We start from the raw sequence: 21450 nt of genomic DNA, 5'->3' as shown, positions 1-21450 counted from the left end.
ATATCGATGAGAGAGAAACATGATCAGCTGCTGCCTCTTGCACCCCCCTCCCCACCCCCGACTGGGGATATGCTTGCAACCAAGGTACATGTCCTTGACCAGAATAGAACCTGGGACCCTCCAGTTCACAGGCAATGCTGAGCCAAACTGGTCAAGAAAAATATACATTCTTGATAACCTATAATTAAGTCACTGCCTCTTTCTGCCACAATCTGGTCTTGTAAGACCTGTCACCTAAATGCTCACCTTTTACAGAGGCCATGAACCATGAGCAGTACACAACCCCCAGAGGGGGTTATCAGCACTGGCACCAGGCCAGGCTCTTATATATGATCTTAAGACTCCCATCCCAACCCACGGGGCTTTTTGCAAAGCCCATAAAATGTCCGGGCACCCCCATTCATATTTGGGGAACAAAGAAACCAAAAGGGGATAAAAGAAGGGCTTCCACCATATTGGTTTGCTCAGACTTTGGAGGCAATTCCTCTGAGACTGGTGGTGTAATAAAGCTGTGTATCTCCATTTCTCTGAGTGTCGCTTGAGTTTCTTCTGTCTTCTACAACAGGAAGACCTCAATATATTTGTCAGAATCTTCCTAGAACTTTCCTAAATTACTTTTAATTTGTCTCATGTCCCAGAGTGTACTAAAGTAGGACCAGACCCTCCATCTGCTTTGGGACAAGTTAAGATCAGCCCAAGGCTACAAAAGTAAATCAGGTATTTTTTCTTCATTGCTTGTGGGTCAAATTATCCCAATTCTTAAGCATGCATCCTAGGGGGCTGTCTTTACTCAGTGTGGATGACACACTTCCCATCTGTATGAAAACACCTGAAAGGATGTCCAACATCCCCTCTTAAGATATGTGAAAGCACGTCTAGCATCCTTTGTGACTCTCCATTGCCAGTGGGGGAGTCCCTCCTTCCAGCCAAGATGCCTTTGTGACTCTGGCTTGCTGGTGGGGCAACCCCCTTCCCAGCCAAGGGCGTAGAGAGCTCTCACTTGCAAGCCAGGAGTGAGAGGTTGCCTTACTGCATAAGGTCAGTCGCAGATAAGGATGCTGGGTGAGTTTAATCATACTTACCACCATGGTAATGACCCTCAACCCCATGTTCGCTCTCAACCATAGGAACATTTCTTTACTAGTCTCAGGCTTTCCTCTTTTCTTCTGTGAACGAGGTATCTTTCTCTCCCTTTAGGCTGTGGCGCCTTCAGTTTTTTGTGAATGTATGCTCTTTGGCAGCTCCCAGCCCCCAGCTTTGCAGTTCTCCCCCATGCACTCTCCTTTATTTCTAAACTTCCTAAAGCTGCCTGTTTTACCCCTAAAAACTCCTTTCGACACCATGTCTCATTCTCTAGGGCTTCTTTGTGCAACCTCACTCTCTAGGGTAGGGGTGTCGAACTCAATCAGAGAAGGGGCCAAAATCTAAAATCCAGCCTAAATCGCGGGCCGAATGGTTTACTGAACAGTCATAAACTGACAATGTCATAAACTGACAGCGGAGTGCAGTGATGACAGCGCGGTGCGGGCCACATTGCAAGGCCTGGCGGGCTGGATTTGGCCCGCGGGCCTTGTGTTTGACACATGTGCTCTAGGGAGTGAAAAAACCTGCTTCTATAGAATGGCTGAATCTTTGCGGAGCTGAATTTTTATCTTTATAAGAACTACCAAACTCTTTTTCAAAGTGGTGGTTCTAGTTTACATTTCCACCAGCAGTGCATGAGATTTCCAGTTGCTCCACATTTCTGCTGATAGGATTCGTCTTTAATTCTAGTGGGTGTGTAGTGGTACTTCATTGTGTGTGTGTGTGTGTGTGTGTGTGTGTGTGTGTTTTCTACTTTCGCTTTTTTTTTTTTTTTAATATATTTTATTGATTTTGTACAGAGAGGAAGGGAGAGAGATAGAGAGTTAGAAACATCAATGAGAGAGTCATCGATCAGCTGCCTCTTGCACACCCCCTACTGGGGATCTGCCCGCAACCAAGGTACATGCCCTTGACCAGAATCGAACCCGGGACCCTTCAGTCCCCAAGCCGACGCTCTATCCATTGAGCCAAACCGGTCCCGGCTCTACTTTCGCTTTTATTAGTATTTATTTTATGTCAATTTACCCCCGTGCCATAGTTGCTATTTCTTCAGTTTCTTCTGGAATATCTTTTTCTTCTGTGCAGACTTCTCTTCTGGGTTAGGAACAACCTGCTCTTTTCCAGTAAAGATCATCTCCATGTCCAGGGAGAGCTCATGGGTGGGTTAATCTGCCATGAGCTCTGTATGGACTGCGCTGTATCTTGGGAGCTTTGTTCACCTGGATGTGGTCAATAACCAGAGGATGTACATCCAAACCCTTGAGTTCTCTGCTCTCTGCATTGCTCTCTGCATTTTTAAGCATTTCAGCAAAAATTAAGCACTGTTTTTGGGCCACTGCTTACTCTGGGCACACCTACCAACTCCACCATTGTAATGACAGAATGGCACACACTGCTTCTGTAAAGTGACATCCTTCAGATAGGTGGTGGCTTTTCGAATATGCATACCCTGACAGCCTGGGCAGTTTCATGAGTGTTCTTAAAGTGAGCAGGAAGGTTTGAACCTCTTGATTTGCATGATTTTGTGGGGTTTTCTGGGTCAAGTGGATAGTGAACCATTTTTCAGAGGTCACATCTGGCTGCTTTTGGGAAGAGAAAGAGAGCCATTGTGGCTTTAATTTGTATTTCGCTAGTAACTAATGATGTTGAGTACTCTTTCACATGCTTATTTGCCATTTGGTATCTCTTCTTTTGTGGTGTGTGCTAAATCTTTTGGCCACTTAAAAAATTGGATTCTTGCCGAAACCGGTTTGGTCTGCGGACTGAAAGGTCCCGAGTTCGATTCCGGTCAAGGGCATGTATCTTGGTTGCAGGCACATCTCCAGTAGGGGGTGTACCAGAGGCAGCTGATTGATAATTGTCTCTCATCGATGTTTCTAACTCTCTATCTCTCTCTATTTCTCTCTGTAAAAAATCAATAAAAAATATATTTTTTAAATTGGATTCTTTCTCTGATTTTTTTCAGAAAGCTTTCTCTTGTTACTATGAGCAGGATGGGCTGAGGAGGCAAACATAAAAGCAAGGAGAGTAAGGAGGGCTGTCACTTCCACAGAGGCAAGTTTATCATGGGCTCAATACATTGTCTGTTTTTGGAAAAGTCAGCTTTGGCATTTTCTAACTCTTGGGCTGCTGCCAGGAGAGACTGCAAAATCTCCTGTGGGGAGGGGAGAGAGCCTTGCTTCCTGGAGGCTGGTGGGGTGGGTGGCACCCAGTCTGCTGAGTGCACCTCCATCTCAGCCTCTTTCTTTACCTGATGGAGTGGAGACCATGAGCAGAGATCTGCACAGGCTGGCATTCTGTGTCTGCATCAGTACAGTTAAACTGGTTGCTAATATATTGAGACACTTCTCTTTTGGTTGGTAAAAAGTCTTTACCCAACCTCCCACAGATATCTGTCACCTCCTCAGTCCATTCCCTTGGGACACCTTGGACTTCCCCACATCTTGGCAACTAAAGGGGTGGGGGCCTCAGGTCTCTGATCCAGGCCTATAGCCACACCTCTTCTAATTGGGTGGTGCCTGGTATGCCAGCTATTAGACTGAATTCTGGGTATAGCTAGACTGGCTGGAGCTGGGAGGATCAGATCAGAAGGCTAAAGCTGAGGCTGAGGCTGAGGCTGAGGGATTGAGGAAGGATTTCCATCAAGGTGGACACAGAGCTGGAGATTTGAAGTACTCTAACAATCTATCCATAATAACAAAAGAATAATATGCTAATTAGACAAGATAGCTGAAAGACCTTCAGGACATCCTTCTGGATGACCTTCCATACAAAGCCGGAGGAGCTGCAGTGCTGAGGGAAGCCACCACAGCTGTGATGGCCAAGCCCCTAGCACGAATTTTTTACATCAGGCCTCTAATCTATACTAATAAAAGAATAATATGCTCATTAGACCCGGAGACCTTCCGGACAAAGCCATGGTGGCAGAGCTGAGGCAGAGGCTGTTAGGAGTGATCAGGCCAGGAGGAAAGGGCCTGGGGGTGAGCAGGTCAGTGGGGAGGTAGTGGGGGGCAAAAAGGCTGGCAGGGGGGCAGTTGGTGGCAAGTAGTCTGACAGGCAGAGTGTTAGGAGCGATCAGGCAGGCAGGCAGGTGAGAGGTTAGGAGCCAACGGTCCCAGATTGCAAGAAGGATCCCAGATTGCAGAGGGCGCATGCCGGGCTGAGGGACATCCCCACCCCTGTGGACAAATTTTGTGCACCAGGCCAAGTGACTGTTACCACCAAACAATTGGAATGACCAGAACAACCAATTGACTAGTCGCTAAGAGAGGGAAGGAGGAGAGGGGGAGGGGGAAAACAGAGTGGTGGCAGGGTGTTGATGTGGTGTCGGCATCCATTCCTTTTTTGCCTGGCTCAATGACCAGGCTCCTGACTCCACCTTTGGGCCCCAGGCTGGGACAGTGAACAAGGATTGGTTAGTAGCGGATGTGACCCTTTTCTCAGGGGGGCTGAGGGCCAGCTCCCTCCTTGGGGCCGGTGGCCTACCTCCCATGCCTTGTCCCTCCCCCCAGCCAGCAGGTCACAATTGGCCCGCCGCCTGCCTGCCACAGTGGTGGTGCTGCAGCAAGGGAGGAGAAGAGGGTGAGGCGGGGAACCACACGATGGCGGGGTGCTGAATGGCATCAGCATCTGGTGTCCATTCCTTCTGCGTCCAGCCCAGCAATGGTTGCCTCCTCTCCTGATCCCACCAGGGCCTTTGGGCCCTGATTGGACTGGCCCTGATTGCCAGCAAGGCCTAGAGATCCCACCCGTGCATGAATTTTGTGCACTGGGCCTCTAGTAATAATAATAATTAACATTCATTGAGCATATAGACTCTATATTATAGAGTATGCCAGGCAGGCATTATTCTGATAAACCTCGCAAGTCCTCACAATAAACGAGACCGTTGCAGCCTCTTTCTCCCCTTTCTGCACCCCAAAGTCTGTTCCCCATGCCACGCTAGAGGGAGCCAATAAACACTGGTATCAGATCAGGGTCTTCCTGGCTCAGAGTCTCCTCTGGTCTCTGATTGTCCCTGAATGACTCTTCTGCAGCCACCTTGAGAGATCTGAGGTGCCAGCAGGGCCTACAGGGCCTGCTCTCACCATGTTCACTTCAGACCTGGTGGTGGGGAGATGGTTCTTTAGTGATAGGACTCAGCCAAGCCTGGGCAATGGCAGCCATTAGCAGTGTTAACAAAAAGCTTTTACAGCCAAAAGCTCTTCTGAAAGATTTTGCTGAGTCAAATGCTAGCCAAGAAAGATCCAGGTCCTGGGGCATGCAATCTAAACCACCAGCGGCAGAGCGAGGAGATGACATGTTGGCCAGGAATTTTTATACAATGAGTTTGGAGGGGGGGAATGTAAGTTGTTTTTAGAGAATTTACATTAGTCACAGATAAAGAGTTTGGGGGAAGTTGAGGCAGGGCTAGTTCTGGGATGGATGCATTGTCCATAAGGAAGAAATATTTGCTCCTTTGGATTGGTTGTGGACAACAGTTCAAAAAGTTCATCTATAATAATAAAAGTGTAATATGCTAATTAGACCCATCCTTCCAGACAAAGCCGAGGCAGAAGCCCCTCAATTGTGATGGTGGTGGGTGGGGGCTGAGGTGGTTGGTGAGTGGGGAGTGGGGGGGCAGAGGGCAAGGCATAGGTGGCTGCAGTCAGTGGTGGGACCAAGGCCCTTGCATGAATTTACTGCATCAGGCCTCTAGTGAGTAAATAAAAAGACAGCAGAGTCTGCCCAGGTATTCAACATTCATTCAGGAATGTGAGCAGTCTTTCGTTGTCTTTGCCATTCAGTAGTTAACTGATAAACTTCTCTTGTCTCTTCCTTCCACCCATAAGCCTGCTGGAATTTAATTTAGGATGTCTCAGAATTTTCTCCTAATCAGCAGCCAGTGCTGTCTAGGCTGGGCCCAGACTCTCCTCCAGACTTGGAATTGCCCCCTCCCCCCACCATCTCCACCCCTAACAACAGGCCACTCAGAGTCTGTCCCATGACTAACATCCAGGTTCCCCTTTTCTCTCCCTTAGCCCAAGGAGCTGTGGGGTGTGACGCCTGGATGGAGGAGGGGAGCTTCCTGCCGCTGGCCCATCCCCCCAAGGCCCTAACCTCAGGTTCCTCCTTCCCCAGCCCCAGCCCCAGCCCCAGCCCCAGCCCTCCTGCATCAGGCCTCTAGTGAGTAAATAAGAGTTTTTGTCTTCTACCTCAGTCTTCACTTCTGGCCACTTACTTATTTGGTGGAGCAGCCCAACCCAGGTCATCACATTGGGCTGCCTCATCCCAACCTCTAATCTTGTGTCTGTGATGTGTGTGTCTGTCTCACTGTCTGTTCCTCTCCCTCTTTCTCTTTTACCATCATTTTCTCCTCAATCATATATATAATTGATTTCAGAGAAGAAGGGAGAGGGAGAGAGAGATAGAAACATTAATAATGAGAGAGCATCATTGATCGGCTGCTTCCTACTGGGGATCAAATCTGAAACCTGGGCATGCACCTTGACCGGAATGGAACCCAAGATCCTTTGGTCCACAGGCCAATGCTCTATCCACTGAGCCCAACTGGCTAGGGGTCCTCTATCTTTTACCTTGGTTCTTTTTGCTTTCTCTCTGTGGGTCAAATATCTGTCTTTGGTTTCTGGGTTCCATTTCCACCTTCATTTGTTGTGTGACCTTGGGCAAGTATCTTGATTATTCCGTAAAATGGAAATAATAAGAGCATCTATGTCCGAAGGGTGTTGTGGGGGTTAAGTGAGTTAACACTTGGGCAGAGTGCCTGCACATTAGTGCCCATGTCCTGATGGCTCTTTTTTAATATGCTCTGAATATCACAAGGTTCAGATTGTCTAATGATTACAGCTGGTGCTTATAAAATGCTGACAAGTGTCAGTCCCTGTTCTAGAAACATTAATTCATTTGATCCCACAATTCCCCTCAAAGTAAGGTACTATATACTCCCTATTTTACTTGTATAAATGAGGAAACAGGCCGAGAGACTGAATGACTTGCTCAAGATTGCCCAGCCAGGAAGAGGCAGAGCTGGCTTCAACCATAGTCAGCCACTGATCCTCCTGTTACAATGTCTGACCCTTGACTGGGAAGGAGGTTGAGCTGATATACTATTGTAGTATGTACCCTTTGCCCTTCATGTCCAGTCAATGGGGGCTATAGCATTGCTCCTGGGATGTCTGGGCCTGATTCTTTCCGGTGTTATCTATCTCTGTCCCTCCTCCCCTACTGTCCCCTCCTCCTCCTGCCACCACCCACCTCAGACTTCCTCCTTCACTTGGTTGGCCACATCCTACTGACCCTCAGACTGTAGTATCCAGCAGTGCCGCCTGCATCATGGGGGGCCTTAGACCCTTCAACAGGCTTCTGATCCTGCCTCTCCTTCTGACTGTGGGTGGTGAGTTGGGGGCTTTTGAAGCTGCCTTCTGAGCCCCTGGGCTCATCTTGGGGCAAGGCAGGGAACAGGGTGGAAAGAGAACCAAAGGGGAAGGGACAGGAGTGGTCCCCAGCTCCCAAAACCCTATGGGTCTCTCCAAGAACCTGAAACTCCAATATTTGGCTTCTAGTAGAAGCCAGCAGAGGGAGGGGCCACTGAGGGTGGTGTAAAAGGATAAGTCAGTGTAGAAGTAACACAGTCCAGTGGCCTTTGTGTCAGCCACAGGTCTTACCAGAAGTTGCTCTCTACCCTAGCTCCCTGGCTGTCAGGACCCACCCTCCCAGCTTCTATGACCACAACTCAGTTTACTTTCTTTTTCTTTCTTCAGGTCTCAGCCCTGTCCAGTCCCAGAGCGGTAGGCCTAGACCCTGAAATACCCCTTCCTATTTCTGAAAGGCTCCCCATTTCTTCCCAATCTCTTCCAACTCCCCCTGACACCGCCTTCCAATTCCCGACTCCCACTGACCTCCTCTGACTCCTGTCCATATACATTCCCAGATTGCAACTGCTCTGTGGTGAGCCCTGGTGTGCTGGCTGGTATTGTGCTGGGAGACCTGGTACTTACCCTCCTCATCGCTCTGGCTGTATACTCTCTGGGCCGGCTGGTCCCTCGGGGGCGAGGGGCTGTGGAGGGTGAGTGGGACTGGATGGGGATGGGACGCTGAGGACTTGCCTGGAGGGGAGGGGTAAGCTCCCAAGTCACAATCATCCAAGGGGATGGTGATGGTTTCACATCAACTAAATAACCCCAATTTACCACCTTGTGTGCCTCTGTACCTGTGCCACTCTCCACCCCCAGCAGTGAACCGGAAACAGCGCATCACTGAGACAGAGTCACCTTACCAGGTGAGGAAACCAGCTTCTCTTCCTTCTGTCTCATTCCTGCCCTGTGCATGTCAGTCGTAAACAACTCCCACCCAAGTCCCTCTAGCACCTAGACCCTAAAGCCAGTTTCTCAGCAGCTTCTCAAACCCTTGAAGACTAATGGGGCATCTGTCCAAAACTAATTTCAATGATCAATCATGAACTTTTATGCTCAGCTTAAAATGTGTGGAGAGAAACGTCTAGGGGTGGTTTGTCTTTGCAAAGGCAAATGCAGGCCTTGGCCAGAAGGCAGTCTCCAAACTGTTCTGGAAAAGCCTGGACCAGGACAGGCTAATTTGCAGAAGCTCTCACCAAAGGATATAATTCAGCCTTAGCTTGGTAACTCTAAAGACTTTGGGGTTGGGAGCTTGGGGGTTGGGATCCTGCATCCCTTTGAAAAGCTAATGAAACTTGGAGACTCTTTAGAATAATCCATACAAAAAATACAAAATTGTGCATATAATCTAGGAGTGGTGCAAATAAGATCATATCCTTGAAACCCTTTTTTTAAGAACCGTAATGTAGATAGAGGCATCTTTCCATTCCTGCCTCTCAACATCGTTCTTAACCTCTAAGGGGTCATGAGCTCTTCTATGAATCTAATGAAGCCAAACATACCCCTCTCCAGAAAGATGCACACCCAGACTGGCCATATGCAGATATGATTTCAGGATTCTGTATGATGCTTGCCTTTTGTGAGCCCTAGTCTGTGAAATTTTTTACTTGTCTACAACCAGCTTTGCCTTGCCTCACTTGTGATAAAAAGTCTCTTTGTAAAGTGTAAGACCTTGAGTCTCGCTCTGTGAGGTCCATAAGACTGAAGGAGCTTTCCAGTTACTGGGAGCAGTGAAATATTAGGCAAAGCATTGCTTCACTTTATTTGTTGAGCGCCTACACGTATTAGATACTGAAGACATAGCTGCAGAGCTTACATCCTAGTTGGGGAAACAGACTTGAAGCAAATTAACAAATAAGATCACTTGGGGTGTGGGGGAAAGAAACTACAGATGAAGAAATCAAGAAATGCCTTTCTGAGGAAGTGATATGAGCTAAGACTTGAAGGGGAGGATGGAATCATCCATGGGAATACTTAGGGGACCAGTATTCTAAGCAGAGAAATAGTATGTGCAATAGCTCTGAGGCTGGGGCCTAATGATGAGGCAGAGGGGAAAGGGGAACTTTGAAGACATCTGAATAAAACCTAGATTTCTAACATGGCTGCAAGGTTGAAGAAGTCACCGGGGTCTTGCAGGCCACTGGGAGAAGGTTGGATTTTGTTTTAAGTTCATTTGGCAGACCCCTTCCACTAATGGTTGCCACACTGTCCAAACCTTTAGGAGCTCCAAGGTCAGAGGTCGGACGTCTACAGTGACCTCAACACACAGAGGCAGTATTACAAATGAGTCCAAACCATGGCAGTCAACAACCCAATGTCTGGATCCAGCCATTCCTGATGCCTGCTCAGCACCCTATTCCTACTCCCACCAAGTACTGATCTACAGAGTAGCCTCTCTGAGATATCAGACTTTCCCTGTCCCCAACCCCCTGCCCCCAAATAAACATGGAACACAAAACACTATTGAGTTATTGCAGTTCTCTGGGCTGAGGGGATGGGGATATTTGGTTCTGGGAGGGTAGGTCATGGACCCAGAAACAGTTAAATGGGAGGGAGACTTTGGGGATCCTGGGTTCTTTGAGGAAGAATTAGAAGTAGAGGTATTTTGGTTGCTTTATTGACGTTGAATAGGTTTCCTGTGCCACCACGCACAATCCAGGATGAGAGGGTCAGAAGTCAGAGGTCCCAGTTACAGGAGGTCAGCCCCTACCAGGCATGTTGATGTAGACTTTGCCATCTTCTGGGGGTGGGGAAAAGAAAGCATGAGGCCTGACCACCCACCACCCACCCACACCTCCACCTCCTCGGGGACCTCCTGCTTCAGGGGTTTCCTCAGGAGTTCCCCCAGCAGGGCCCCCAGGGTTTCCCCAGCAGCACCTCTAGGGCTTCCCCCAGGGGACCCCTCCATGGGGACCTCTTCCCTAGGGACACCACCCCCAGTCCAGGCCCTGCCCTCACCTTGGGTGGGCCTGTCACGTGGTCTGGCACATATAAACACCACCACCACGATTAGCAGAGACACCACAGCATCAGCAGCCACAAGGCCTGCCAGGAGTGGCAGGGGGAGGGGACCACATCCGGAACAAGAACCTGGAGGGTGGGGGCCAAAATAAGGTGGCTGAGGGGGATTCCAGGCTTTGAGGGCTTTGCTGTGGGCATATGGGCAGAAGTCCCTGATGGGTGACCAATTCCCTGGGGTTGCACATGGGGGGGGGGGGTGAAAAGGGAGATGGAGATCCAGAGAGAGGGTATTCAAGCATATTGAGACATATGCGAGGCTTTGGGCATAGTGGGCACTCCTGAAGAGAGGCTGGGGTTGGCCAAGTCCCTGGGGCTTCGAATTGCTGCAGAGATGGGAATCTGAAGAGCCACTGCGGGTATTCCAGGATCCTCAAGCTATAATTTAGGGATGGAAACAGTACCTGACGTAGCATGGCAAAGGGGAAGGAGTTTTGATTTCTCACCTGGAGCTATCTGAGCTGCAGCCACTGTGGGAAGAGAGAGAACATAATCAGTGGGAGAGGTGGTCCCCAAAATAGAGTGCAGGGAAAGGTGATGTGCTGAGAAGTAAGCTCCACTCCAAAAGATCAAATGAGAAGGAGCGGCCAAATGGTAGGGGAGCTCCCAGAAAAGCAGAGACAGGAAATCAGAAGCAGAGATCCAGCAGTGAGAAGGGGAGATTAATAGATAGGCACTCCAGAACTCAGCTTCCCTCCCCAAAGAACCAAGCCCAGAAGCCAAATGGATCTCCCGGAAAAGAAGGGGCACTGGGAGAAGGATCTGCTCTCAGCACCCCTCCCTTCAGATGCCACCCCAGCCACTTCTTTCACAAATAGTCACTCCCCCACCCCACCCCCACCCCCAGCCCCACCCGATAACTGCTGGCTTCACCTGGGAGCAAAAGCAGGAGCAGGATGTTGCCTGGAGGGAGCATGGTTGGGGGCTGGAAGGGATTTGGTTCAGAGAGGTTCTGAGGAAGAGTGGGGGCGTAGAGAGACAGCAAAAGCGGATGTCACCCTGCTGGTAGCAAGGCCAACTGCTGCTTCCTGTGGGGGTGGAGGCGGGCGGGGGAGGGAGGAAATGAAGGGAGGGAAGAAGTGGTGGGTCCTTCTGACTGCCTTTGGGGACAAACTGGGGGAAGGGACAGAGACTAGGGAAGTTGTTATGATTGTCCAGGTGGGAGGTAACAGGTTGGCCAGGGTGTGGGCACTGGGGAGACTCTGGAAAGATTTGGGAGGTAGAGCCAACAAAACTTGTAGATGGAGTAGATAAGGTTTTGTGTGTGTGTGTGTGTGTGTGTGTGTGTGTGTGCGCGCGCGCGTGTGTGTGTGTGTGTGTGTGTGTGTGAGAGAGAGAGAGAGAGAGAGAGAGATCCAGGATGACCAAAGCTTATGGCTTAAGCAACTGAAAAGATGGAGCACCCTTTGACAGGATGGGGGAGGGGAAGCAGTTATGGGGGCAGGGGGAAGGTAAGTATTGGAGGTTAGAGTACACTGAGTTGGAAATGCCTGATAGATCTTCCTGTGGAGAAATTGAATGACCACAGCTGCCTCAGGGGCTGAATCTCACCTGAAGATGTAAATTTGGGGGTTGATGGCTTATGGATGGTTTTAAAGTCACCAGATTGGATGAGATTGCCAAGGGAGTACAGATGGAGACCTCCCAACACTCACACATCTCCCCCACCCCTCCAAAAATGCTGAAGAGGAAGAAACAGCCAAGGAAACTGAGGAGCAGCAAATGGAGAACCCCAGCAGAGCATGAAAGCAGAGGAGCCAGGCAGTTAACATTGTCCATCAGTGCTGTGAACAAGCACCAAGCTGGGAGCTGAGAAAGCCTCTCCCTGGAGTCAGTCAGCTTGAGCGGGGGAATTGCGGCCTTAGTTCACAGCTGAACACAGCACCCGGCAAAGTGCTTCCCCTGCGGTAATACGTTATTTTAAATGAATGTATGAGAACTGACCTCTGAAAAAAAGGGGGGGGGGGAGGGAATTTGAGTCTACCTTTATCACTATTACCTGCAGACATTTCCTCCCTGGAGACCAGGAAGTCCAGACCCCCAGGCCTCTCCTCCCCCAGGACCCAGTACTACAGCCCCACCGCGGCCCAGCCTAAAAGTCGCGGTCTCCAGCACCCCCAGGTCAGAGACGAAGTCCAGGCCTCCAGGGCCCTCCGTCAGGAGTCCAAAATCCCAGCCCCTTTTTCCTCAGACCAGGGTATGGAGCCCCGCTCTCTGGATACGTTGGGGTCGGGGCTCAAGGTCAGCCCAGCCCCTTCAGGGCCTGTGTTTGCCAGAGCGAGACGCGGGGACTCCCGGGCTGTGGGCGGGGCCACCAGGACAGGCGGCGCCAGACCCCATTTAAACACTCGAAGCTAGCGGGACCCAGGATCGGGGACCCAGCGGCGGTGGCTGCGCGGGTAACAGCGAGGCTGGCGCAGCGCCGAGGCCGGGGCCCTGGGGGCCCGCAGTCCGCCCAGCGGAACCCCAGAGGTAATGGAGGGTGGAGGAGTGAGGGGCTGGAAGTCGGACTGGAAACCCTGGGTCCTGAGACTGAGGGTGCCCGGTGTTTGGAGGGGAGACTGGGCCCGCATTCTGGGGTCGAGCCAGAGGAGCGCTTGCGCTTCTGGACTCCTGCACGCGGGGTGAGGGGACTGGGATCAGGGCTCCTGGGCGCGGGGGGAGGGGACTGGGATCAGGGCTCCTGGGCGCGGGGGTAGGGGACTGGGATCAGGGCTCCTGGGTCCCGGGGGAGGGGACTGGGATCAGAGCTCCTGGGCGCGGGGAGAGGGGACTGGGATCAGGGCTCCTGGGTCCCGGGGGAGGGGACTGGGATCAGAGCTCCTGGGCGCGGGGTGAGGGGACTGGGATCAGGGCTCCTGGGCGCGGGGGGAGGGGACTGGGATCAGGGCTCCTGGGTCCCGGGGGAGGGGACTGGGATCAGAGCTCCTGGGCGCGGGGTGAGGGGACTGGGATCAGGGCTCCTGGGCGCGGGGGGAGGGGACTGGGATCAGGGCTCCTGGGTCCCGGGGGAGGGGACTGGGATCAGAGCTCCTGGGCGCGGGGAGAGGGGACTGGGATCAGGGCTCCTGGGCGCGGGAGGAGGGAGGGGACTGGGATCAGGGCTCCTGGGTCCCGGGGGAGGGGACTGGGATCAGAGCTCCTGGGCGCGGGGAGAGGGGACTGGGATCAGGGCTCCTGGGCGCGGGAGGAGGGAGGGGACTGGGATCAGGGCTCCTGGGCGCCGGGGGAGAGGGGCTGGCGGCCGGATTCCTTCCTCTAGAAATCCCTGGCGGAATGGGCGCCTGGGGGCGTGGTGGTTTAATTCAGCCACGGGTCTCGGTGGGAAAGGTCGCGCCCGGCCGCAGGGTCTGTGCGGGCGATGCCTGCGCCCCCTCCCCCGCCCGAGACTTCCGAGTCGGCCTACCCCCTCCGTCCCGGCAGGCACCGAGGCTGGACGGGAATTCCCCTCGCGTGGGGATTCCGCGAGCGCCAAGCCCGGCCGCCCGCCCCGCCTCCGAGCGGACACCTGGCTCCGCGGCGGGAAGGGGAAGCGGAAGGTTCCCTTGCGTGTGCGCCGTGGCGTCAGCGCGTCGCGGCGTCAGAGCGTCGCCCCCGAGCGGCTTCCGAGTCCGGCCGCCCCCGCCCTCTTAACCCTTCCTCGGCTGGAACCCGGAGGGAGGGTGCGGAACTCCTGGGTCTTCCCGAGGCTGAGGGGGCGGGCCTGCCCCTCGGCCTCCCAGGAGCTGAGGACAGTGGCTGGCGGTGACCCCGGAGAGCGCTGGGAGGCCTGGTTTCCCGCGGAGGATCAGGGCGGCTTGTTGGGAGGAGACGTTGGGAACCTGGGCCCGGGCTGTGATGCCAGACCACCCCCGAGGCCTCAGGACCCGGAGGTCTGGAGGGGGGAATTTTTTGCGGAAGTCGTGGGGCGGTGGCAGAGGGCATCCTCCTCCCCCGTCCTCAGTTTCCACGACGCTGGTGGAAAGTTGGCTCAGAGGGGAAAGTGCGGAGCAAAAGGAAGGAAACGGCGGGGGCGGGCGCCGCACCCGAAACCGTAGATTGGTTTTGGAGTTCTCTGGTGACATCAGTGTGCCAGTTTTCCCGTGCGGGACAGCGAGGAGCGGCTCAAATCCCAGTTCCCAACTTGTGTTCTGATGACTTCTCTCCCCTCTACACCCCTTCACTCTCCCCTCCTCCCCGCAGTGAGCCGTCATGAGCGCAGCCACTGCCCATCGCAGACGGTGAAAAAGCTCCTGGAAGAACAGAGGCGCCGCCAGCAGCAGCCTGACGCCGGTGGGGCACCGGTGAGGCCCATGAAGCCCTGTCCACTGCTCTCGGGAGGCCCTGTCCTGTTGGGCGGGGGCTTGTTGGCTTGCTGGGCCCTCAGGAATGATGAGATGCAGTCCTGCCTTAGACATCCTGTAGCTGGAGAGCAGATGTTGAAGAATCTCCAGAGAAATTCAACCATGTGCCTTTTTCCTTATGTCTCTACAGGGACAGTTTCCCCCTCCCCTGGCCCAGCCCCTGATCCCATCGGTGAACGAGGGGGAGGTTGGTAAGTCTGGAAACTCACCTGCTTCCTTCAGCTCCCAGCTCCAGCTTCCTCTGGGGACTCACATCCCCACTCTTAGAACTTGGGGGAACTTTAGGAGTCAGGCCCTGATTCTTGCCAGGACCCAGTGGAAGTTTGATCTTCCAGAGATTTTCTGCAGCCCAGTAGTCTAAGCATACAGTCCTTTGGTGCCCAGGGACCTCCCAGCCTTTCTGGGAGTCTAGATGCTCAACCCCTCAGCATCCTAGGAGTCCAGGTCCCAGAAGTCCATCCTTCCAACCCCTTGGTATCCCAGCATTCTAAGCCCTAGAAGTACAAGGTACTTTCAGTACCTTGGGAGATTCCAGGTCCTCACACAGGTCCTCCAGTCTTGGCTGTGACTTCCCTAACTTTGGTAACCAGACCCACCCCTGCTCCTCCTCTCACCTGCAGGCCATACTCACTTCCCAGGCCACCAGGAGGCTGTAGGTTCTGGACTTGGCAGCCTGGCCCCGACCACAGGCCTTCCAGACTGGAGCCCCAACACCCATGCTGCCTACACAGACAGCGCCTACTCTTATCCTACTTCTGCTGCTGAAAGTTTCCTGACTTCTGACTTCTGCCCATTCTCGGACCCAGGGCAGCCATATCCATTTCTCCTGGGGATGGAGGTGAGATACAGAGTGGGAACAGAATGCTGAAGGGCCCCCAAAGTTCCCAGTTACCTTCATGCAGAATTCTGAGTTGTCTGGGCCTGGGTTAAGATCCAGTTCCTCAGATAGGCAAAACTAAGGCCCAAAGGTCTAAGTTCACTTGGCACAGATGGGACACGCAGCCCCTTTACCTGGTTCTCTGAATGAGTATGTGTGTGGTGGGATGGGTTGGGAAGAGGGAATCCTCAGCTGACTGCCTCTCCTCACCACCTGCCCCCTTCAGGACCCCCTGGATACCCAGCTTTATGCAGAACCTTCCCTGCCACAGGTGGGATCCTGGAAAGGTTCTGGACTCCCCTCACGACCCCCTCAGTTACCCTCTTTGGTCACTGGACCATCCCTGGACACAGCTCGTGCTCATATGCTGGCCTTGGGGCCACAGCGGCTACTGGCCCAAGACGAGGAGGGAGACACGTGAGTATAAGAGGATAGAGTCTGTGGGCTCATGGCCTGGCTGGGCATCTGTACTAACCACTGTTCCCACCTGTCCTCAGGTTCCTGCACCTGTTCGCAGCTCGGGGGCTGCGTTGGGCAGCATACGCTGCAGCTGAGGTGCTCCAAAAGTACAGACATCTGGACATTCGTGAGCATAAGGGCAAGGTGAGGGCCAAGGGCTTGGATTACTGAATCTGAGGGCGGAGGGTCCGGGGACCTGGATCCTTTGGAAGGGGCCGGGCTCAGTCTGACATCTCCTTTCACTTGCAGACTCCTCTCCTGGTGGCTGCTGCTGCCAATCAGCCTCTGATTGTGGAGGATCTACTGAACCTGGGAGCGGAGCCTAATGCTACTGACCATCAGGGACGTTCTGTCTTGCATGTGGCTGCTACCTATGGCCTCCCAGGAGTCCTCTCGGTATGGCTGTGGTGGATGGGGTCATTGATTGCCCATATTCTGGCTTCTAGGACTGGGAGGTCTGGGGAGATCCTAATCTAGCTCCTCATTCTCTTCTTCCCAGGCTGTGATTAACTCAGGGGTTCGGGTTGACTTGGAAGCCAGAGACTTTGAGGGTAAGTTGGGTTGTGGGCAGGGCGGGTGCAGCAGTTGGGGCAGGGTGGGTGCTCCAGATGCCAAGCCCTCACTGTCTCCATTCCACAGGACTCACCCCCCTCCATACAGCCATCCTGGCTCTCAACGTTGCTATGGTCTCACCTGACCCCTGTCCCCGGGTGCTGAGTATTCAGGCCCGAGACCGGCTGTCTTGCGTCCAAATGTTGCTGCATATGGGTGCTGACCACACCAGCCAGGTGAGCTGGGTTATGGGAAGCCAGTCCCTAGGAGGACTTGGGGGATGAGGGCATTTGGATGCCCAGGGGCTCCAAACAAACACTGATGTTATCTCTTCCCAGCTGCGTGTCCATGTCTGGGAGCACATTACTTCATTTCTTTGTGCCCAGTTGTCAACTGGAAGTGATGTTGACCTGAGCTTATATTTATCATGCACTGAATTTCATAGGGCATTGAATTCTCACAAACCCCGTTTAATGCATGTGCTGTTATTTCTCTATTTTACTGATAAAGAGACTGAAGCACAAGATGTCAAAAATCTTTTTTTTTTTTTCCTTTTTAAATATTTTATTGATTTTTTTACAGAGAGGAAGGGAGAGCTAGAAACGTCAGTGAGAGAGAAACATCAACCAGCTGCCTCCTGCACACCGCCCACTGGGGATGTGCCCGAAACTCAGGTACATGCCCTTGACCGGAATCGAACCCGGGAACCTTCAGTCCACAGACCGACGCTCTACCACTGAGCCAAACCGGTTTCGGCAAGATGTCAAAAATCTTATAGCTTGTGAGTGTCAGAGAGATTAGACCCAGGAAGTCTGATCCCAGAATTGAGCTCTTAATTGTTATATTATCCTCTCACTTTATGAGCTAGCTGAGATAATTAAACATCCACATATCACTTTTGGAGTTGTTTTTTATTGTTGTTGTTGTTGTTAAATTTTAACATAGATAAAGTACAGAAAATAATATAATGAACTTAAAGTACCAAACAAACATCAATAACATGCAACTCATAGCCAGTCTGCCCCATCTATTCCTCCACTTAGCTATATTACTTTTAAGCAAATCCAAGCAAGTTTATCTATAAATATTTGTGTATCTTTAAAATCATTATTCCACCTTAAAAATAATGAACAATTATTTTTATTTTTATTTCATGTCAATTATTCTAGCTTCATTCAAATTTCGTTTGTCTCTAAAGTAACATACTTTTTTTTTTCATTAAAAGACACATAGATCAAAATAAAGCTCACATATTGCAATATGTTTGTTTGAATTTATTTTTAATTGATTTTAGAGAAAGGAAGGAAGATAGAAACATCAGTTGGTTGCCTCCCACTGGGAATTGAACCGGCAACCATTTGGTGCACAGGATGGTGCTCAACCAACTGAGTCACACCAGCCAGGAAGCAATGATAATGCCTTTTAAGTCACTCTTAATAGAGAGCTTCCCCCTCCATCTCTGTTTTCTCTTCATAATTTATTTGGTGAGCCAACTAGGTTGTTTTGCTCTGTATAAATACCTAACATTTTTAATGTTTATTATCACTCTTTAAAGGCACATATTAAAGTTTCTTGTGGAAAAAGGCTTACTTTACTTCAAAAGTGAGAACAGCTTAATATGGAAATGGATAAAGGCTTAGTTTAGTCCACTAAGTAATGTTGCTCAACTCGCATCCTTGTAATAGATAAAGTGCCACCCATATAAGATTTAGGTACAATTTACTATGCCTAAAAGAATGTGGGGTGGCCAAGAAAGCTGCTAGCCCAGAGAACACCTTGGAGGATTAGAAAGAAGCCTTTTGTTAGACACTTGGGTTGGAAATTTATCTTAATAAATGTAAAGTTCTGTGATTTGTGTGATGTGAATGGCACTCCCTTAAACTTTTGAATAGTGCACAGTCCATACAACTGTATAGGGCAGCCCTTATACAGAGGAGAGGCAGGGTGTCTACAGGCTCTTGGGCTCTGTGATAGGGGGCCTGAGTGTGAGAACTGGCCTGACCTCAGCTATACCCCTCCCCACAGGAGATCAAGAGCAACAAGACTGTTCTGCATTTGGCTGTGCAGGCTGCCAACACCGTCCTAGTTCAGCTGCTGCTGGAGCTGCCACAGGGAGACCTGAGGGCCTTTGTCAACATGAAGGTAGGGTTCTAGTCAAGAATGTGGAGATTAAGAGATGACAGAGACGGCAGTGGGATGTTGGGGGTCCTCTGGGCTGTGACTGCAGGGGGAACATTGTAGGTTCTGGAATGTGAAAGTGGTGTATGGGATGTCTATGTGAAGGGAGAAATGTGCACTGTGGATGCTGCAGAATGTGCAGTGTGGTTTTGAGGGCTCAGGTTGGCTGAGTCTGAATCCTTATCAGTCCTCCCCTCACTGTCCCCAGGCCCATGGGAACACAGCCCTCCACATGGCAGCTGCCCTGCCTCCTGGGCCACACCAGGAGGCCATAGTGCGTCACCTGTTGGCAGCCGGGGCAGATCCAGCATTGAGAAACTTGGAGAATGAGCAGCCCATCCACTTGTTGCGGCCTGGGCCGGGCCCTGAGGGGGTGAGCATTGAGTGACCTCTGACCTAACTGGGTAACCCCTGACCCTACACATTCATGATCTTAGAGGTAATCTCAGAAGGTGATCTTAACCAACCCTGACCTCAAAATATGACCTCTACTTATAACCCTGAATCCTGATCTCAGGGAATAACCTTTGATTCGCAAGTATGACCTCCAATCCCTTGCCCATAATCCTGAATCCTGATATCAAAGTGGGACTCCTGACCCCCAAATGGGACCTCTGGCCCCATGTCCCTACCCTTCAACTCCCAGCCCTCTATGCGAACCCAAAGGAGGGAAGTCCAATCAGCAACAGCTTCCCTTTATTCCCAGTTCTGGCTCTGAGCCTTTTTACCTTCAGTTCCAAATCTTGACTGAACCTCTGAATGTCAAACCCAAATGACCCCACTCAACTTTTCTTCTTTAACCTCCGACTTCACCAGCTGTGCCTCCCCCACCTCTCCTTGCAACCTCCCAGTCACCTCCCTCTGCCTTGTCTTGTTCACAGCTCCGGCAGCTGTTGAAGAGGAGCCGCGTGGCACCCCAAGGCCTGTCCTCTTAGGACTCAAAACCCAGAACCTGGACTGATTTTCCAGTCCCCACCGTCCTGTGGGACAGCCAGCGTATGCTAATGTTGCAAATCCATGATAATGTATGTGGAATGTCCTGCCATTGGGGTCTTACATTAAAACCTCAAAGTGGCTGCTGTGATGGGAGTAAACAGTCCCCAATATTTGGGGTGATGTACTATCCCTCTCCCACCCATAAGGAGCCCCCTTGATGATTTCTGTGAAATTGAGGCCCCTTGATTGTTTCTGTGAAACACCCTGAACACCTACCCCTATCCTCACTTAGCTCTTCACACCCGGAACCTGAGATGCAATTCCCCTACATGGTACTTGGGGCATCCCAAAACAGCTCCCAGTATTACCCCAAAAGAGTTCTTAAGATGAACCCCCAACCTCTTCAGGTCTTTAACCTTAGGTCCTACTGCTTTCTAATTCAGAATTCAACCAAACCCCTATCTCAGACCTTTGCATTTCCAATGAATCTCTTTATGAAACTCCCTATTCAACTCAATTTGGGCCCGGCTGGTGTGGCTCAGTGATTGAGCCTTGACCTATGAACCAAGAGGTCACCACTTTGATTCGTGGTCAGGGTCCCCAGTAGAGGGCCTGTAGGAGGCAGCCGATGAATGATATTTATCATTGATGTTTCTATCTCTCTGTCTCCCTCTCTAAAAATTAAATAAAAACAGATTTAAACTCAATTTGGACTAGAACTGTTGTCATCTCATCTCCGGAGGCACTGGTGTTGGGAGTGCCTAGCTGAGAAGTAGTGTTTGGGCGAATGTGCCTGGGTGGCTGCATGTAGCAGATACTGTGGGTGCCAAGTCCATGTCTCATCACCCTCTCCCTATCAGTACATGGTGGTTTGAGTACCAGTGCCAGCACATGAAGCTTTGCCTGGGCATTCTCCCACCCTTGGTGCCTGCAGTGCCCCAGACATGAACATGGCAAGCCTTCCGTGCAGGGAATTCATGCAACTTCCCACTCTTAACAGCCCTCAGCCAGTGACTTTTATGTTTTTGTTACCATAAATTACCCTTTTTTTATGCTGTGCATTTATTTCCAAATTGCAGTAGCAATTGTCCTTTATTTTAATACTTTTACCTCTTTTAACATTTATGTTATATTTAAGTGTTTAATATCCTATTGTGAGCAAGAGTTGCAGTTTCCTGCTTCTATCTGTTAGTCATCTTACAGTTTTATGTCCTTCTGTCCTTTTGTTTTCAGGTAAATCAGCACCTTTTAGCATTACTTGTAATGCAAGTAAATTCCCTCAGCTTCTGTTTGTCTGGGAAAGTATTTCTCCTTCAGATCTAAAGGATAATTTGCTAGATATATTTTTCTTGGCTGGTGATTTCTCTTTCAATATTTTGAATATTTGATTCCATTCTCTCCTAGCTTGTAGAGTTTCTGCTGAAAATTTTGATGATAATCTAATTGGGTTTCCTTTATAGGTTTCATCTTCTTTTCTCTGACTGCCTTGAGAATTCTTTCTTTGTCATTAATTTTTGACAGCTTTGCTATAATGTGCTTTGCAGAAGGCCTTTTTATATTGTGATAATTAGGTGTTCTGTTAGCTTTTTTG

The 21450-nt window shown here is 51.0% G+C and overlaps 3 protein-coding genes and 1 pseudogene across 8 annotated transcripts; 2 read left to right on the top strand and 2 right to left on the bottom strand.

The window, feature by feature from the left end:
- Nucleotides 1-2125: 2125 nt before the first annotated feature.
- On the bottom strand, nucleotides 2126-2695 carry LOC311610009 (large ribosomal subunit protein uL22-like; annotated as a pseudogene). Its single transcript has one exon. The product of its transcript is annotated as a large ribosomal subunit protein uL22-like (transcript).
- A 4635-nt stretch (nucleotides 2696-7330) lies between these two features.
- TYROBP (transmembrane immune signaling adaptor TYROBP) lies at nucleotides 7331-9954 on the top strand. 2 transcript variants are annotated; one of them, XM_084905417.1, is made up of 5 exons: nucleotides 7331-7477; nucleotides 7845-7871; nucleotides 8015-8149; nucleotides 8319-8362; nucleotides 9718-9954. In XM_084905417.1, the coding sequence occupies exons 1-5, from the start codon at nucleotides 7417-7419 to the stop codon at nucleotides 9781-9783; spliced, it is 333 nt and encodes a 110-aa protein (XP_084761543.1). In that variant the 5' UTR covers nucleotides 7331-7416; the 3' UTR covers nucleotides 9784-9954. The 2 variants fall into 2 exon arrangements, with proteins under 2 accessions (XP_084761543.1, XP_084761542.1); XM_084905416.1 differs by having other exon boundaries at nucleotides 7338-7477; nucleotides 8316-8362.
- A 141-nt stretch (nucleotides 9955-10095) lies between these two features.
- Nucleotides 10096-14069, bottom strand: HCST (hematopoietic cell signal transducer). 2 transcript variants are annotated; one of them, XM_084905418.1, is made up of 5 exons: nucleotides 13921-14069; nucleotides 11388-11542; nucleotides 10961-10984; nucleotides 10455-10586; nucleotides 10096-10236 (listed from the first exon to the last, which is right to left on the bottom strand). In XM_084905418.1, exons 2-5 carry the CDS (start codon nucleotides 11428-11430, stop codon nucleotides 10196-10198), a joined length of 240 nt encoding a protein of 79 aa, XP_084761544.1. In that variant the 5' UTR covers nucleotides 11431-11542; nucleotides 13921-14069; the 3' UTR covers nucleotides 10096-10195. The 2 variants fall into 2 exon arrangements, with proteins under 2 accessions (XP_084761544.1, XP_084761545.1); XM_084905419.1 differs by lacking the exon at nucleotides 13921-14069 and having other exon boundaries at nucleotides 10096-10233; nucleotides 11388-11537.
- Nucleotides 14070-14515: 446 nt separating this feature from the next.
- NFKBID (NFKB inhibitor delta) lies at nucleotides 14516-20566 on the top strand. Of its 3 annotated transcripts, none has more exons than XM_084905414.1 (11): nucleotides 14516-14797; nucleotides 14988-15048; nucleotides 15496-15695; nucleotides 15961-16151; nucleotides 16232-16337; nucleotides 16443-16589; nucleotides 16693-16744; nucleotides 16833-16981; nucleotides 18771-18887; nucleotides 19132-19296; nucleotides 19805-20566. In XM_084905414.1, exons 1-11 carry the CDS (start codon nucleotides 14648-14650, stop codon nucleotides 19856-19858), a joined length of 1392 nt encoding a protein of 463 aa, XP_084761540.1. In that variant the 5' UTR covers nucleotides 14516-14647; the 3' UTR covers nucleotides 19859-20566. The 3 variants fall into 3 exon arrangements, with proteins under 3 accessions (XP_084761540.1, XP_084761541.1, XP_084761539.1); XM_084905415.1 differs by having other exon boundaries at nucleotides 15478-15695; nucleotides 16006-16151; XM_084905413.1 differs by having other exon boundaries at nucleotides 15478-15695.
- Nucleotides 20567-21450: the final 884 nt, after the last annotated feature.

This window comes from Pipistrellus hanaki (genome assembly GCF_964339955.1).
Source record: "Pipistrellus hanaki genome assembly, chromosome: 15".
Taxonomy (NCBI): Eukaryota; Metazoa; Chordata; class Mammalia; order Chiroptera; family Vespertilionidae; genus Pipistrellus; species Pipistrellus hanaki.
The sequence above is the reverse complement of the archived record's forward strand: the minus strand, read 5'-3'. Positions and strand labels throughout refer to the sequence as shown.

Coding starts and splice junctions, on each gene's coding strand:
- HCST (XM_084905418.1), bottom strand. CDS start 11,430: ATGCTCCCTCCAGGCAACATCCTGCTCCTGCTTTTGCTCCCAG. Junction 10,985..11,387: donor GCTCCTGCTTTTGCTCCCAG/GTGAAGCCAGCA, acceptor CTCTTCCCACAG/TGGCTGCAGCTCAGATAGCT. Junction 10,587..10,960: donor TGCAGCTCAGATAGCTCCAG/GTGAGAAATCAA, acceptor CCCACCCTCCAG/GTTCTTGTTCCGGATGTGGT.
- NFKBID (XM_084905413.1), top strand. CDS start 14,648: ATGACTTCTCTCCCCTCTACACCCCTTCACTCTCCCCTCCTCCCCGCA. Junction 15,696..15,960: donor CATTTCTCCTGGGGATGGAG/GTGAGATACAGA, acceptor TGCCCCCTTCAG/GACCCCCTGGATACCCAGCT. Junction 16,590..16,692: donor GCCTCCCAGGAGTCCTCTCG/GTATGGCTGTGG, acceptor TCTTCTTCCCAG/GCTGTGATTAACTCAGGGGT.
- TYROBP (XM_084905416.1), top strand. CDS start 7,417: ATGGGGGGCCTTAGACCCTTCAACAGGCTTCTGATCCTGCCTCTCCTT. Junction 7,478..7,844: donor TCTCCTTCTGACTGTGGGTG/GTGAGTTGGGGG, acceptor TTCTTTCTTCAG/GTCTCAGCCCTGTCCAGTCC. Junction 7,872..8,014: donor CCCTGTCCAGTCCCAGAGCG/GTAGGCCTAGAC, acceptor ATACATTCCCAG/ATTGCAACTGCTCTGTGGTG.